This window comes from Stylophora pistillata, chromosome 9 (assembly GCF_964205215.1).
Source record: "Stylophora pistillata chromosome 9, jaStyPist1.2, whole genome shotgun sequence".
Taxonomy (NCBI): domain Eukaryota; kingdom Metazoa; phylum Cnidaria; class Anthozoa; order Scleractinia; family Pocilloporidae; genus Stylophora; species Stylophora pistillata.
Genome location: NC_142527.1, coordinates 3,561,629 through 3,579,392, shown reverse-complemented (window position 1 = coordinate 3,579,392; position 17,764 = coordinate 3,561,629). Strand labels below are relative to the sequence as shown.

At 41.4% G+C, this 17,764-nt stretch overlaps 3 protein-coding genes across 4 annotated transcripts in view; all 3 read right to left on the bottom strand.

Moving 5' to 3' along the window:
* Positions 1–17,764, bottom strand: part of LOC148722821 (uncharacterized) — a 71,348-nt gene that overhangs the window by 6,742 nt on the left and 46,842 nt on the right. Inside the window, exon 1 of one of the 2 annotated variants that reach the window (XM_088734009.1) lies at positions 6,018–6,114. The exons of the other annotated variant lie outside the window; for it this stretch is intronic. The gene's annotated coding sequence lies outside the window, so the exon portion shown is untranslated. Of the gene's footprint in view, positions 1–6,017; positions 6,115–17,764 lie in introns of those variants that run through there. 2 annotated transcript variants of the gene reach the window in all.
* Positions 1,246–2,210, bottom strand: LOC148722825 (uncharacterized). Its single transcript, XM_088734010.1, has one exon. The coding sequence runs from the start codon at positions 2,208–2,210 to the stop codon at positions 1,521–1,523; it is 690 nt and encodes a 229-aa protein (XP_088590136.1). The 3' UTR covers positions 1,246–1,520.
* Positions 2,184–16,549, bottom strand: LOC148722824 (uncharacterized). Its single transcript, XM_088734004.1, has 3 exons — positions 16,391–16,549; positions 12,956–13,987; positions 2,184–12,313 (listed from the first exon to the last, which is right to left on the bottom strand). Exons 2-3 carry the CDS (start codon positions 13,914–13,916, stop codon positions 6,813–6,815), a joined length of 6,462 nt encoding a protein of 2,153 aa, XP_088590130.1. The 5' UTR covers positions 13,917–13,987; positions 16,391–16,549; the 3' UTR covers positions 2,184–6,812.

Sequence of the window (17,764 nt, the reverse complement as noted above, 5' to 3'; positions counted from 1 at the left end):
GCCTCTGAACGATATACCACCAAAGCCATGCTATGGACCGCAAGTTTTTTGACTTATGGAAATTAAAGATATGTGGCAGTAACTTCCAAAAACCTTTTTTGTTAGGAAAGTGTGATTGTTTTGTTCGCCAAAAGTTCATTCGGAAGATAAGTGTAAACTGTGAAAAGCCTGGTTATCGCTTATTTGCGGCACAGCACTTCAAGCCTGAAACAGTCGATGCCAAAATTCAACCTCGTTCCTAGGCTAAGTCCACCACATCACTGAACGCCAATTAAAAACTGCCTTGTGGCACCTATTGTACATTTTCCTGCACAGGAAAAACCAAACCGGATTTCTGATTCTGGTCTTTAACGGCAGAACTGAGCCAAAGAACCCTTAAGGTCTGTCACGGGTGCCTTAATAACCACAGCATGAAATTTTGAATTTACGGTTCCGTAAAGACGTCGTAAAGAAAGCGTTAAGATCCTCTTTACTTATCTTTACGAGCTTCTTTAGACTTTCGTAAAGAAAGTCTTTACGCGATGTAAACGGTTGAATATAAAGATCACGTAATGAGACTATAAACGGTTTCTTTACGCGTATTGTAAGAAATCGTAAAGCAAATGTTTACGATATTTTACGGTGATTGTAAAGTGTTTCGAAAGGCGATCTTTACGCCTATTGTAAAAATTCGTAAAAAGGATGTTTGCTAATTTTTACGGCGACTGTAAAGCTTTTGTAGTTTTCCGTTTTCTTCAGTTTTAATCCGACCATTGCAAACGTAGATTTGAGTTAATTTAACGACATACTCTTATCAAACGCGCATCGTTCAGGGTCTATTCAGAATTTTACGATATTTCACGCTTCAATAAAACGGTCAAACCTCTCAGAATGCACCCAGTCCCAGGAAGAACTACAACACATTTCGCACTTTCCAATTTATTTTATTGTCTTACTGTAACGAAACGTTCATAAATACAAGAAAAGAATTGAAAATTTTATAAATATTCTATTATAGACATTACTGAAATATATATTATCTGTTATAAAAATACATTGTCTCATTGGTGTCACACACCCAGCATACCCTTTGCACGCATGCTTTTCTTTCTTTTCAAATTATGGTACAATGTAGCAAAAAATAACCAGAAAATATACACATGTGGAAGAGATTTCTAAAAGAAAATAATGGTTTTTCCCATTCCAAAATTGGCACTGGTCTGTCTTCTAAAATATGTATTTGCTTAGAGTCTCATGAGATGTGAGAAAAAAAAAACCTAATTCATGTATACGCCAATGTGCCTTCTTTGAATGAATTAATAGGGTCTGTAGACTCTACGGATTACCTTAAAATTTGGTACAAAGACTTCCAAGATATTAACCTTAAATATCGTGTGAGAGAATTTCGTTTATCTAGGTGCATCTTCCGCGATGGCCTCCTACTTAAAACGAATCGGTTTAGGTTAAATCGGTAAACTTGACAGAAAAATTGCAAGGCAAACAGTAAGAAAATCGAAAAATCCCCACACGGATTTATCAACCTACTTAATTTTTTTACATATTAGGTATATATTGGGTAACCCCCAGATTATAGTGGCTGTTAACCGCACCTCAGGGGCTGAGGTGCGGTCTCCAAGTCTATGCTGGGTAGCCCCCAGGCTATAGTAGCTATCAGCGGTCTCCTCATTTTCTTCGCCCAATACCTTTTGTCTGATGTTAAGTGCTCGCTTGTGTGACTCAGCGACTGAGTTGTAATCTCCAAGTGTACATTGGGTAACCCCCAGATTATGGTAGCTGTCAGCAGTCTTTTCATGTTCTTCACCCAATACCTTTTGTCTGATGTTAAGTGCTCGCTTGTGTGACTCAGCGGCTGACCTGTAATCTTTAAGTGCATATTGGGTAACCCCCAGATTATCGTGGCTTTTAGCGGTCTCCTCATGTTCTTCGCCCAATACCTTTTGTCTGATTTTAAGTGCTCGCTTGTGTGACTCAGCAGCTGAGGTGTAATCTCCAAGTGCAAATTGGATATCCCCAAGATTATGGTAGCTTATAGGGGTCCCCTCATGTTCTTCGCCCAATACCTTTCGTCTGATATTAAGTGCTCGCTTGTCTGACTCTGCGGCTGAGGTGTAATCTCCGAGTGTAAATTGGGTAACACCCAGGTTATAGTAGCTGTCAGCAGTCTTCTCATGTGCTTCGCCCAATTTAAGTTTTGAAAAGGGTTTATTCATAACAAACCAGATAAGTTACAAAATAAAAGTGCTAACGCACGTGGGCTTGGCCCCAACTAATTATTAATAAACATTCCAAAGTTCCAAAGTTTAAGGGTTGTTAATTATCTACGAGTATTAAATATTACTAATATTAATGTAAGGTTATAAATAATTCCAAAATAGTTAGGTCTAATATTAATATAAGCTTAATCTATAATATTGGTATGGCTAGGGCTAACGTAGACTAATATTAATGTAACTCTAGGATTGTTTAATAGTAATTCTAAGTTTTAAATAACTCCAAGTTGATTTAATCAAATGTTAACTAAAGCTTAAGGTAATCTATTTACAAAAGTATTCTATAGGAGTCTCCATCAATTGTACAGATTGATGGGGACTCCCAAGCTTTTCTAAAGTTAAAAAACGAGAGTCGGAAGTAGTCGCACGCAATTCTGTTTTTGGTTTCGCTGAGGGCATAGCGAATTATACCCTCAGGGGGGTCATTCCCATTGTGGAAGGTAGATTTATTTCGAAATTTCCAGATGCTGTACAGAATTATCTTAATTAGAAAGCGAGCAATACGATTCTGTTTTGGATTAGCGGGGATCCAACGAGAAAAGAAAACATAGGTACAGAATGGGAGAAATCTAGTTCCAAGGATAGAGGAGATAACAGGGGAAAAGTGGGTCCATACAGATTTCACACGGGGGCAATTGAGAAAACAGTGATCTACAGTTTCTGTATGGGAACAGAAGACGCACTTATCTGAGTCGATATATCCCCAATTCTTTAGAGAATCGCGGACCTTAATAGCGCGAAGTACAATTTTCCAGAGTTTGTCGTTCTTATAATTTTCAGAAAAGTCATCTCGCACTAAATTCCAAAATTTGTCAAGATAAAAGTCAATCGGAAGGAAGGGAGTCTAAAAGCGATGAAGAATTGGAGATGTGGAGTTTCCTTCAAGAGAGTTTGATAACATTTCTTGGAAGAAAATTCAAAATCGCACCATTCCGTGCAGGAGAGAATCCCACGTAGAGTGATAAGAGCCGAGAGAACATTCTCATAATAGGGCGTCAAGATCTGTGTACTCGGGGTGGAGTTATCTCGAAGAGAGCTCCACTCGACAGGAGGCAACCCTCGAGCCTAGAAAATATCTGGCCAAATAAAAGGATTTTGATTCGCGATCATCTAGATTAGAAATTACTGAGGCTAATTTAAGAGATTTACCTTTGATCAGGAAATTCAAAATGCCGAGACCGCCACTGCTAAGAGATTGGTGGCAGGTCGCTCGGCTCACCGTTTCAATTCGACAACCCCAGACAAATGGCCAGATTAAAGCGTTCACCTTAGAAATTACCCATTTTGGGACACACAAAACTGTAGAGAGATATAGGAGCTTGCTAATTCCGAGGGTGTCAACGATGAGTGATCGGCCGACAAGAGAAAGAGAGCGGGATTTCCATAAATTTAGATGTTTTTCTAATTTCTCTAGTTTTGGCTGCCAGTTATCTAATTCAGTATCGCGGCCGAAAACAACACCTAGAATTTTAATTTTTGTCACCCATTTGAGGCCAAGTGGTTGGTCGTCGCGCTTACGCCACGCCCCCAACCACATGGCCTCTCTTTTCGTGACATTAAGGCGTGCCCCAGAGCAACGCTCGCATATATTAATCATGTTGAATAGAACTTGCAGAGAGCGATAAGATTTCACCATACAGGTCGTATCGTCAGCATAATTTCCAACTTTATAGCAGAGACCATGTGCGCCCGGAAGGAGAAAGCCTTCGATTTTAGGATTATTTCGGATTTTGCATGCGAGAGTTTCAACGCACAAAACATAGAGCAGGGGAGAGAGGGAATCCCCCCTGTCTTACCCCACGAGACAAAGGAATCGCATCGGTTAGCCATTCATTAACAATAACACGCATATTGATCCCATTATATAAAGTGTTGATCCAAAAAACCAAACGGGGTGAGAGGCTTTGCAGAAAGGTGCGATTAACGCGATCGAAGGCTTTCTCTTGATCTAAACTGAGCAAAATTCCGGTTTCATTCGTGCGGTCGATGTAATCTAAGATATCTCTAAGTAAATGTAAGTTTGAAGTAATTTTGAGTCCGGGCACACAACAAGTTTGATCAGGGTCAACGATATATTCCAGAACTTCAGAGAGTCGAAGAGAGAGAACTTTTGAGCATAACTTATAATCAACGTTTAAGAGGGAAATCGGACGCCAATTTTTCAGATTCTTACGATCTCCTTTCTAAAAAATAACGCGTGTGTTGCTCATCTTCATGGAATCGCACATCTCTCCGGTTTGGTAGCATGCATTTAAGACTTGACATAAATGTGGAGCTAAACGATCCCAAAATCTAGCGTAGAATTCAACCGAAAGGCCATCAGGGCCAGGCGATTTATTCCTATTCATATTTTTCATAGCGAGAGTAAGTTCGTCAAGCGTGATCTCGCCTTCACAAGATGACGCCTGATCAAAAGTTAATTTCCGTGATAGAGAGGATAAAAGATCTTCTTGAAGAGCAGCATCTATCGGTTCTTCGGAAAAGAGCTGAGTGTAGAAATCGATATGAACTTTTTCAATCTCTTCTTGGGAGGAGACTTCGACACCGGTAGAATCATAAACCGAAGAGATGTGGGATCGTTGAGCTTTAATTCTTTGTAAATTAAAAAAGTACCGACTGGGGCGTTCGCCTTCCTCTAGCCATTCTGCTCTACCACGAATAATGATTCCTTCGACTTGTTTAGTTCGAAGGGCTTTCAAACGACATTCGGTGTCAGAAATTAAAGGGATAACGGAATTTTCTCCGTCAACTAAACGTTGACGAAGACGGATCAATTTGTTCGTCAAAATTACCTGGTCTCTTTGCAATTGTCTTCGCTTTTTACGGGAAAAGGAGATCGTTTCTTCTTTAATAGACTGTTTTAAAAACTCCCACCAATCTTGGAGACACGGAAAACAAGATAAAAAACGTACATGATCATCGATTAGTTTCTCTATAGTAGCGCAAAAATCCTTATTGTTCAAAAGATAGTTGTTAAAACAACAAACGCCTAGACCGCGTTTTACAGCGGTGGTAATATCAAAGGTAAGAAAAACAAAATCGTGGTCGGATATCGAACAAGGCCGAATGTCACACTTAACGTTGGGTGATAATAAAACTTTCGAAATTAAAAACTTGTCAAGTCTACTCCCAATTGACCGTGGAATTAAACCACGTAAATTCTCTTGATCTTGGATGCAAATTTCGCCAAACATCTGAAAGCGCGAAATCACTTTTTAAAGATTCGTAGTCTTTGTGTATAGAGATATTCCCACCAAATTTATCGAGAGCGTTGTCGTAACAATTGAAATCTCTTCCGATGATAGTCGCAGGGGAGGGAATGAAAAATGCATGAATCGAAACAAAAAAACTTTTCCATTCGGTAGGATTGGTAGCAGCGTAGATATTGACTAGATTAATGTCAAAGTCGTTGCACCTGATCAAAACACTGACAATACGACCTTGTGAGTCCTTCTTCCAAGATACGATTTCGTTTGAGCATTTCGAAAAAATCAAGGTGACGACACCACCCTGTTTCCCGGAGGCAGGGGACCAAAAGCTACGGCCCAGCCATCTACGGGATAGAGATTTTATAGTAGATTCAGAATGAATCAACGTTTCTTGTACAAAACAAACATCACAGTTGGACTTCTCGATCAAATCAAACAAGAAATTGTAGGTAAGGGGGTTTGCTAGCCCCCTTGCATTAATAGTTAAGAGTTTGAAATAACTTGGAAAAGAGACTCACTTAAAAAAGTAAAAACTTACTTGGGCTTTTTAGAGTGTCTATTTTTTCCTTTTTTCTTTTCCGTGGGGGTAGTTTCCTTTCGACTTGGAGATACATCGGATGATTTTCTTTTGAGATCGTAGGTGGTTTCCATGTCATTTTCGGTTTCAAGGGTAAATGAAGCTGTGGTAGGAACAGGTACCGATGAGCGTGGCCTTCCGGTGGTGAGCGTAGGTGTAGTAGGTTTACGAATGCAGGCAAGGGACAGATCAGGCAAGCGAGCAAATGTGCGACGGGATGACGGCTTGATGGATTTGGGAGCAATGAAACCATGAGGATCCAGAATCGGGGAATCGGAAGAGACGGATGACGGTTGAGAAGATTGTTCGGAGAGATTGTGCGAGGGCAGTTCGGGTTGAGAGTGTTGCTGTTCAGGTTGAGAGTGTTGCGAAGGTTGTTCTGGTTTAGAATGTTGTTGTTGAGTGGAAAGACCCAAGAGTAATCACAATTGATCCCCAAGTGGCCTTCCTCTTTACAAATACAGCATAGAACGGGGCGTTGACACTCTGACGCCTCGTGACCAATGCCTTCGCAATTGAAGCAAATCTTGTTGGGGCAGCCATTAGCAAAGTGTCCAGAACAATTACATTTGCGGCAAGTGGGAACTTGGCCATTACGTCGCAGGAAGATCTGAAACTTTCCAAATCTCAGGAAACTAGGGATAGGTTTAAAAACCCGAACACGGTAGTATCGAAAGCCATTGTAATTAGCGGGAGCATAAGAATGCTTACCTCTCCGGTAGTGTAACACCTCACAGTACGGTGCTAGGCGTTTAATTATCGCCAAATCTGATAGTTCAAAGGGCGCTTTTGTCTGATGTTAAGTCCTCGCTTGTGTGACTCTGCGGCTGAGGTGTAATCTTTAAGTGCATATTGGGTAGACCCCAGCTCATGGTAGCTGTCAGCAGTCTTTTCATGTTCTTCACCCAATACCTTTTGTCTGATGTTAAGTGCTCGCTTGTGTGACTCAGCGGCTGAGGTGTCATCTTTAAGTTCATATTGGGTAACCCCCAGGATATAATAGCTGTCAGCAGTCTTTTCATGTTCTTCACCCAATACCTTTTGTCTGATGTTAAGTGCTCGCTTGTGTGACTCTGCGGCTGAGGTGTAATCTTTAAGTGCATATTGGGTAGCCCCCAGCTCATGGTAGCTGTTAGCAGTCTTTTCATGTTCTTCACCCAATACCTTTTGTCTGATGTTAAGTGCTCGCTTGTGTGACTCAGCGGCTGAGGTGTCATCTTTAAGTTCATATTGGTTAACCCCCAGGATATAATAGCTGTCAGCAGTCTTTTCATGTTCTTCACCCAGTACCTTTTGTCTGATGTTAAGTGCTCGCTTGTGTGACTCTGCGGCTGAGGTGTAATCTCCAAGTGTACATTGGGTAACACCCAGGTTATAGTAGCTGTCAGCCGTCCTCTCATGTTCTTCACCTAATACCTTTTGTCTGATGTTAAGTGCTCGCTTGTGTAACTCAGCGGCTGAGGTGTAGTCTTTAAGTGCATATTGGGTAACCCCCAGATTATAGTAGCTATTAGCGGTCACCTCATGTTCTTCACCTAATACCTTTTGTCTGATGCTAAGTGCTCGCTTGTGTGACTCAGCGGCTGAGGTGTCATCTTTAAGTTTACATTGGGTAACCCCCAGGCTATAATAGCTGTCAGCAGTCCTCTCATCTTCTTCATCCAATACCTTTTGTCTGATGTTAAGTGCTCGCTTGTGTGACTCTGCGGCTGAGCTGTAATCTCCAAGTGTACATTGGGTAACACCCAGGTTATAGTAGCTGTCAGCCGTTCTCTCATGTTGTTCACCCAATACCTTTTGTCTGATGTTAAGTGCTCGCTTGTGTGACTCAGAGGCTGAGATGTAATCTCGAAGTGTAACTTGGGTAACACCCAGGTTATAGTAGCTGTTAGCAGTCTTTTCATGTTCTTCACCCAGTACCTTTTGTCTGATGTTAAGTGCTCGCTTGTGTGACTCAGCCGCTGAGGTGTAATCTTTAAGTGCATATTGGGTAGCCCCCAGATTATAGTAGCTATTAGCGGTCACCTCATGTTCTTCACCTAATACCTTTTGTCTGATGTTAAGTGCTCGCTTGTGTGACTCAGCGGCTGAGGTCTCATCTTTAAGTTCATATTGGGTAACCCCCAGGATATAATAGCTGTCAGCAGTCTTTTCATGTTCTTCACCCAGTACCTTTTGTCTGATGTTAAGTCCTCGCTTGTGTGACTCTGCGGCTGAGGTGTAATCTCCAAGTGTACATTGGGTAACACCCAGGTTATAGTAGCTGTCAGCCGTCCTCTCATGTTCTTCACCTAATACCTTTTGTCTGATGTTAAGTGCTCGCTTGTGTAACTCAGCGGCTGAGGTGTAGTCTTTAAGTGCATATTGGGTAACCCCCAGATTATAGTAGCTATTAGCGGTCACCTCATGTTCTTCACCTAATACCTTTTGTCTGATGCTAAGTGCTCGCTTGTGTGACTCAGCGGCTGAGGTGTCATCTTTAAGTTTACATTGGGTAGCCCCCAGGCTATAATAGCTGTCAGCAGTCCTCTCATCTTCTTCATCCAATACCTTTTGTCTGATGTTAAGTGCTCGCTTGTGTGACTCAGAGGCTGAGATGTAATCTCGAAGTGTAACTTGGGTAGCACCCACGTTATAGTAGCTGTGAGCAGTCTTTTCATGTTCTTCCCCCAATACCTTTTGTCTGATGTTAAGTGCTCGCTTGTGTGACTCTGCGGCTGAGGTGTAATCTTTAAGTGCATCTTGGGTAGCCCCCAGCTCATGGTAGCTGTCAGCAGTGTTTTCATGTTCTTCACCCAATACCTTTTGTTTGATATTAAGTACTCTCTTGAGTGACTCAGCGGCTGAGGTGTAATCTTGAAGTGCATATTGGGTAACCCCCAGCTCACGGTAGCTGTCAGCCGTCCTCTCATGTTCTTCACCCAATACCTTTTGTCTGATGTTAAGTGCTCGCTTGTGTGACTCTGCGGCTGAGGTGTAATCTTTAAGTGCATATTGAGTAACACCCAGGTTATAATAGCTGTCAGCAGTCCTCTCATGTTCTTCACCCAATACCTTTTGTCTGATGTTAAGTGCTCGCTTGTGTGACTTAGAGGCTGAGATGCAATCTCGAAGTGTAACTTGGGTAACACCCAGGTTATTGTAGCTGTCAGCAGTCTTCTCATGTTCTTCCCCCAATACCTTTTGTCTGATGTTAAGTGCTCGCTTGTGTGACTCAGCGGCTGATGTGTAGTCTTTAAGTGCATATTGGGTAACCCCCAGGCTATAATAGCTGTCAGCAGTCTTTTCATGTTCTTCACCCAATACCTTTTGTCTGATATTAAGTGCTCGCTTGTGTGACTCTGCGGCTGAGGTGTAATCTCCAAGTGTACATTGGGTACCACCCAGGTTATAGTAGCTGTCAGCTGTTATCTCATGTTCTTCACCCAATACCTTTTGTTTGATATTAAGTGCTCGCTTGTGTGACTCAGCGGCTGAGGTGTAATCTTTAAGTGCATATCGGGTAACCCCCAGCTCATGGTAGCTATTAGCAGTCTTCTCATGTTCTTCCCCCAATACCTTTTGTCTGATGATAAGTGCTCGCTTGTCTGACTCTTCGGCTGAGGTGTAATCTTTAAGTGCATATTGGGTAACCCCCAGGCTATAGTAGCTATCAGCGGTCTCCTCATGTTCTTCGCCCAATACCTTTTGTCTGATGTTAAGTGCTCGCTTGTGTGACTCAGCGGCTGAGGTGTAATCTCTAAGTGCATATTGGGTAAGCCCCAGCTCATGGTAGCTGTTAGCAGTCTTTTCATGTTCTTCACCCAATACCTTTTGTCTGATGTTAAGTGCTCGCTTGTGTGACTCAGCGGCTGAGGTGTAATCTCCAAGTGCATATTGGGTAAGCCCCAGCTGATTGTAAATGTTAGCAGTCTCCTGGTGTTCTTCTCCAAGCAATTGAATTGCGATGTGGAGTGCACGCTTGTAGGACTCGGCAGCTGCGTTATAATCTCCTAGTGCGTATTTTGATAACCCTAATTCGCAATGTGCATGGGCGGTCTTCCTATCTTCGTTACCGAAGAGTTCCAAGATGATGGTTAGAGCATGTTGTTTTGAACTGACAGCTTCTGAGAAGAGACGCAGGCAATGTTGATTTTGTCCTCGAAGCGAATACCACTTTGCTAGAGCCTCCTTGTGCATACTTGAGTTGTCGTGTTCTTCGTCCGTTGTCCTTTTTTGTAGTGAACTTAGATGATAGGTGATAAGTTTCTGAGTTAGTGATAAACCTTCCTGATAATTATGCGAATTTTTCAGCATGCTAATGGTGTTTTCTTCAAATTTAAACCAGCCCGGTTTGGTCATTTCATTGGTTGACTCAATGCCTTGAAGCATTCCGAACAGTAACTTGATTGAAAACTCAATGATTTCAGCTGAAGATATTTTTGCAATAGCTTTGCCAACAAGATAGGTCACTTCAACTTGAACTGGTTCGTTTCCAAGATTTTCTGTACTTGAGGGTACTCTGTCTTCATTCCCATAATTTCCTTCTCCATCATTGTCCGGAATTACTAATAAATGCATGTCTCCTGCTTCTCTGCATTCTTGCACGGCTTTATCATAGAACGTGGCTGACATCTCGTAATCGCTTTTTGCGCATCGATAGAAAATAGCGAGGATTTGAAATATCATAAGTCTCAGAACTTTGTGTTCAGCAGTTTTGTTCAGAAGGGTAATAGCTTCTTGTAAACTTCTTACTCCATCTTCCGTCTTTCCTACCACAAGCTGATAGATGCCAGAGTAGCACAAGTGTTTGCCTTTCTCTTCGGAACAAATGGTAGCCGTTGAACTTTGAAGTTTACTGGCCTCCGAAAGCAACAGCTTTGTTTTTTCACTCTCTCCCCAGGTCATATAGCCGAACGCTTTGGACTGAAGTAGTTGTCTGTGGAGAACAGTTCGTCCAAGCTGGCTAGCTGCCTCTATTGCCGATTGAAAAATCTTTTCAAAATTAGGTTCGTTGTTGAAAAAAGCAGTATCAAGAAAAAACTCGGCTTTTGCCAAAACTTGAAAAACTCTGTCCGCTATCTTGCAATCTGAACAACCATCCATCAAACTTTGGACAATGCTTCTTTCATCGTCGAAGAACTCGATCAATGCTTTCATGGAGTGTCCTGCGAGGAACATCTCATTAAGTTTCTCAACAAATCCAATGTAGAATGATAAAAAGCGAGTGTTTGCGTTCAGAATTGTTTCTTTCATGATATGTTCACCCTTGTCTCTTGCAAATGACTGTAAGAGTTTGTGAATGGAGAACTTATCCGAACTGGAGCTTTTATCCAGGAGAGCCCTCCCTTGCAGTCTTCCCAAAACTTTCTTGGTTTCGGTGAACCTCGTTAGTCCTAAAACAGCTGTGGCAATCTTAAGATCAAATTTATCTGGAAGAACACTCAAGGACACCAGTGCTTCTTGGTCCTGCGAAGAAAGTCTCTGGAAAGACGATTCAAATAGGGTTTTAAGTCTAGCATCACTGGGAAATTCTGGGTTGTCCAGCAATTCGAGTGGGTTATTTTTTGTCCGCATTAAGTCATCAAGATCTGCACTACATTGGGCGGAATCTTCGGGGAGCGACTTACACAACAACCATATCGCTAAGGGCACCTGCCCACATATTTGCACGATTTTTGTTGGGTCAGAAGCGCTCAAATTTGGAACAAGCTTTTCCACTAACTCTTTTGAGGATGAGTTGTCGAGTTCTCCTATTCTGATGGACTTGTGTCCATGTAGGGACATATGCAAATAGGCCATTGACTCCCGAGTGGTTAAAAGAAATTTGACCTTTTCGCTACGGTTGAGAATATCTTTCAGCAGATTCACAGTCTCCTCTTTTACATTTGGCTCGCCACATTCAAGCAAATCATCGGCATTATCGAGAATCAACACGCATGGATCCGATAGCCTTTTAAAAATGAAACCAATTTCATCGGCAGGTGTCAAATTCTGATTTTCCGATTCTCCGGTTCGAAAGTGGCTGAGTAGCTTTGAGGTTAAATCACCTTTTGACTTAAGCCCACGCAGTGAGATAAAGTAGACAGGTAGCCCGCGATTTTGAAGTTGGTGACCAACAACGATTGCGGTAGACGTCTTTCCAAACCCTGGTGACCCCCAGACTGATACGAGACGGGTCGACTCCATAGTCACGTGACCAAGAATCTCTTCACATTCTTTGCCACGGCCAGTAAAGTTGGGAGGAAGATGAAGTCGTAAAGCGCATGGTATAAATCCTACAAGGAAGGTTTGTTTTAGGCGAAAAATATAATTAAAGAAGCGCCTTTGACATGATAATTTAGTATGCACTTAAAATTTGTATTGGTACAAGGGAAAGAAAAAGAAAACACAAAACCGAACAAATAGATAACACTCAACTGTGCTCTATTCTGTAGCTTGTGATGGCATTAGCATGGAAGAGGCATCAGTCTAGTAGATTTTATGTTTGTTCTTTTTATGCACATTTAATCATTTAACATGTGGCGCAAATGCATTATTCAGTAGTAAAGATTGAAATGAACTTAAAATCCAGACTTCGTGTGACTTCCGGTCTCTTTTTCACAGGTCACCCTCGTTCTTGCGCTGATGAACACCATTGAAATGGATGAATTAGATGATGCAGTATTAATGTGTTATGAAAGTGTATATAAAACCGTAAAATCTTGAGAAAAGAAATTCTGAGTGGTTTTTCACGCAGTTCCCTTTTGCCTCGTAACTAAACTTGTTTTCTCTTGGCATCATGTGCCAAGGAAGCAAAACGTCCGTGAAGGACACTAAATCGTGAGTAATGTGAAAAAAGGTATTAAGCATCACAAAATCGTCAAATTGAACCCTGAAAACGCGTGGTTCAAATTGTGATCAGATCAGCTGTCATTTACCTGGAATTTGCTCCTTCCTTAGGTCTTTCACATTTTGGCTTAACTCGGCAATATTCTCAACAATCCTTCCTTGACTAGCAGCGATTGCCTCTTTCAGGTTCTCGGTGTCTTGTTTTAGCGATTGCTGTAGGTTATGGAGCTCATCTTTAACATCTTCCCTGACAATTCTGTTTTGAGCTTGAAACTCTGCCAACTTGGTTTCAATCTTTTCTTGGGTGGCAGCATTTTCAGATTTGATTGTTTTCCTTACGTCTTCAGCACCTTCCTGATGAGATTTCTGTATAAGCTGCAAGTCATCCTTAACTTCTCTGAGGAATTCGTTTTCTTTTTGAAGCTCTGTTCTGAAGTCATCTTGTAACTTCCGAACTTTCTCGGTAGGAAAGTCAGACTCAGTCAAACTTCCAACAGCATCAATGGGGCTAGTGCTAACTCCCAGGGCTTTGATCGCGTCTTTAGCGAGTTGAATGTATTGATCGAATGTTTTTTTGTCCAATTCGGATTTATTTAAATGACAGAGTGAATTTCTCAACATTCGAAGCTGATCCATCGCTAATGCAAAGGTTTCTGCTTTATTTCCAGTGGGGCTAACTACAGAAGAATGGAAAGTACCACGTGGTAACTTACAGGGCTTCAAGTATAACTCATGGAGTATCCTGTGATGGCCTTTGCTGTCTGGCAAAGCAAAGGACCGGGCATAGATGGTGGCTTGGAACAGGGCTGTACAATCCCATTCATCATAGGAGAGATGTGTGGGGACCTTGGTTACTCCACCCTCAGTACTTAAGAACAAGTTACGTACTGCATTAGAGTCATCCCAGGGCTGGAAACCGGGCAGTGACGCGAAAGTATTGTTCCACATCTGTTTGAAAGCTTGGCGTAATGCCCTGGGGATTTCATTGAGCACGACGAAGGTAAACTTCAGGTAATTCAATTGCTCGTTTGTGAAAGGTTGTAAAGCCATTCTACTCAACGACCACGTCTCGCGGAATCCCGCTCAATTCATCGATTTATTTAAGCCTTCGCCAGTTAAGCCTGATAAAATAAAAAACACACAAAGCTAAATGTTAATTCCATAAGTTCCATGCTATTCATGATGGATGGGTTCTCTTTAAAAATGTTTCCTTTTGATTTTTTAAAGAAAGGTCACTTTAAATCTTGCTTGGTGAAGCACTTTGGTTGATCAGTTTGTGAACTATGGCTCCCAACGTGCTTCACGCGCCGGCAGCAGAAGAAGCTCAAGGACTTCAAGAAGGAAGAGAATCTCCAAACGTTCAAGTCTTCGTTCGCGAATGGAAATATTAGATTAGGGAATTTCGATGGAAGTTTCCAGACTATATTCTTTTGCGACCGCAAAATTGCAATTCTATAGTGGACGTTTGGAAGAATGTTATTATTTTAACTGGGCTCCATTACCAGCTGCTTTTCGAAATGTGAGCTCACAAAGACCACTCGAGAGGGAGCGTCCGAACTAAAGCCAACAATTTAAGCAGATGCTAGTATAGAAGACAAGAGGGCCCGCGACCGAGCTGCGTTCTGGCTCAAATTTCGCTTCAATCACATTTCCATGTGATCTCCGGGTGAGAGGATGAAAGTGCTTGCCCTAGAAAACAACTTTCTTTTAGCTGGTCTTTTTCGACGCTGCTTTCTTTTGTTTCGTTTGAGCTTATTTTCTGTGCTATCTTACCTAGGGACTTCCAGGTACTGCCAAAATGCATTCTTTTGTTCATTGTTGCCTATGTAAAGTCGGAGAGGAACAATTTCTAGTCACATCCATCAGTTTCTCCGATATAGTAAGGCTATATTACCAACTTCGCGCGAGCAAAGAATTACAGCACCCAGCTTTGCAAGAAAAAAATTCCGAGAAAACAGCAAGAGGTGCGCTGAAGTGTGATACACTCCATGATTACTTCTATCTATGAGAAGTAATTAGGTGTACTTTTTGGTCAAATAGAAGAAAGGAATAGTAAGAAAAGAAATAAGAGAATGAAGTGCGACTCATAGGGATTTGCATCCTTTCATCCTTACAGCAAAAATACAAGAATATAAATTCTATCATTATTAAAAAAATCAGTAGCCTGGAGTTATTGTGGAAGGGTTTATCTTTGAATTCTCAGTCATTCTAGTCCGTATATATGGCAGTAGGGAAAAAATGGACTTGAACTTTTCTCTTCGAAACGCCGCAACCACATGGTAAGACCGCCATTTTGGGAATTGTAAAGATAATGCACCGCAGTCGCGGGCCGCACCACCTGAGCTTTATGCAAGTCCATGGCAGCCTTAAATACTGTGATGTATAATCTAAGTTTACTCTTTATGCTTCACTTGTCATCACTGTATCGGATCGACAGGGATTTTTCAGGAATGGGAAAATTTATCAGTTTTTCATGCGGTTTTCGCTTTTGATTGAATTTTTTTTTTTTTTTTTTTTGCAGTTTTAAGGTTTTCAAAGATTTTTTCCTATTTCCCCCCAACCACCCTGTGACTGATTAAGTTGGAATATAAAGCCCTTTCCAGTAAATTTAATGCTAAAAGCTCACTGAGAGCATAGAATTTCTAATTTCCCAAGGCGTCCACTTGGTTAAAGCCAGAGAAACATAATTCCTCAGCATATTTTACTAATTTTGTAAATCCGATCAGCTACCTCGCAGGATCACATCGCATTTGATTAATACCGCTTGATCAAATGTTTTCACTCGCCTCTCGTATTATAGCTTCAATACTTCAAATTTGGCCTCAAAAAGAGGAGCCTTGTACATCTTCGGTCAGATAGCACATTTCAGAACTTTTGAAATCCAAGCAGAACGGTACTTTCGATCTGTGGTCTTGTTCCTTTGCAGTCTTTTTGAAAAATTCTTTCCGCTCAGTAACCCTGAATGCCAAAACATTGAAACACAATGTGCTCACGAAGCTGCTGTTATAGTTGATCAATCCTTTTGTTTTCTCTATTTTTAACACTGTTTATTAATTTGAAAACCGCCTTATTACATGATCAGTTTTAAGTCAGTTTCGATAAAGAAGTCCCTTTGTTATATCTTTAAAACACATTGAAAACGTCTATCGAGGGCATTGAAATGTTTGATATCCTTCGGCGTCTTGTTGGGATAGCCCTTTGCGTACAAAATACCGATGCAACCATTTCAATGTTGTGTTGCATACTTGCATGCTAAGGGAAATTACTCAAAAAGCAAAGATATTGAACATAAATCAGCGCTCTCTGCTTCCTAAGTTTTCATATATTGAACATCAATGCACCCTGTGCATCGTCGATACATACAACCTTATCAGATGATTTGACATGTAATACGTGCGGACATTTAACGAACTACGTAGTATTTTCCCTCGGTTCATTTCAGTGATATTGTGATTCCGCTTAGCCACTCAGCGGAACCGTATCACATTTAAAGTAGTACAGCTTGATGACATATTTCAACATACCTCTCGTATTGTACTTACTTGAAGTTCCCTTCGAGAAACAAGAAGTCCTTTAAATCTTCGATTAGATAGCACAGTTCAGCTTAATCCAAGCTGGACGGTACTCTCGATCTGTTGTCTTGTTGCTTCGCGGCCCAAATATTCTTTCCGCCTAGTAACCTTACAGCATGACAAATGAGCATGAGGTCACGAAGCTGTTGCCATAACGACATTCTTTTGTTTTCTCTACTTTTAACGCTGATCTTTTCAGTTCGGAAACCGAAAGCGGTTTTTTTCCCAGTTAACGTAAGTTAATGTAAAATGTCTGAAATTTATCTCCGGACTGAAAAAAAATTTATCACCATAATCGAAAAGGCACAGAGACAATATAAACACCAAGTTCGTTTCCAGTATAACGAGGTCTTTCTAACCTGCTGAAATTTGAAAAAAACTCGCTTTAGGGGCCACCGCTATGTCTGATTATACCAACCAAGTTGATAATGTAATTTGGCCAAAAAAGCTGACGTTTCGTTCGTTAGCCTTTCGTCAGAGCGTTAGCCCTTCAATCTGACGAAGGGCTAACGCTCGAAACGTCAGCTTTTAAACTCTTTACAATGGCCAATTTGCATTATCAACTTAGTTGATGAAACCAAATTACCTTGTTACCCCACCAACGCATCACCAGATTTTCTTTAGAAAGTTACCTCCTTTATTCACCACAGTGTGTCTTTCCCATTTATCTGGGTACTTACCTCTGAAATGAAACATTCTCAATTCTCATTAAAGCTTGTGAATTACGAAAGTAATGAAAGGGTTGTAGTAGTTAGGAGACTAGCATGTAGGTTTCCGTAAACATCCAGGCATTTTTCGATTGAATGGCAATAGACCGCTGGGTATCTCCTGTCTCCGCAGGCTCAAACGTTCGTGCAGAGTACTTTCACTCTGCTTTTGAACGATAATCGAAGGTTGATCAATAGGGACCTTTAGCATCGCACTTACTGCGAACGACAAACGGCTGCTGGCGGTTTGAGGTTTCACGTTTGCCGTCGTCACCAAAATTGAATTTAGCATGGCGTTGACGTCTTTTGGCGGGAAATGCCTACCTTTTAAGAGCCTTTTCATTTTCTTCAAGGTATTTTGAGATAAGGCCATTCATCCTTTCTCTACATGCTCGCCCTGAGAGCACAACGGGTTTTTTGTCCTCCGAAAAAATAGGGGGAAAGTACCCTCGCAATTTCCTCATAATCAGCGGGACACTTTGTCCTTCGCTGGGCCACTTCGGTCGCCAGCATCACGTCTTGGCCATCTAAAAGGCATTTTCTAGAAATAGAAGAAGGCACACATTGATTAAGAACTCCATAACTGTGCTTCTTTGCATGCCCATGTTTAAGAACTTCG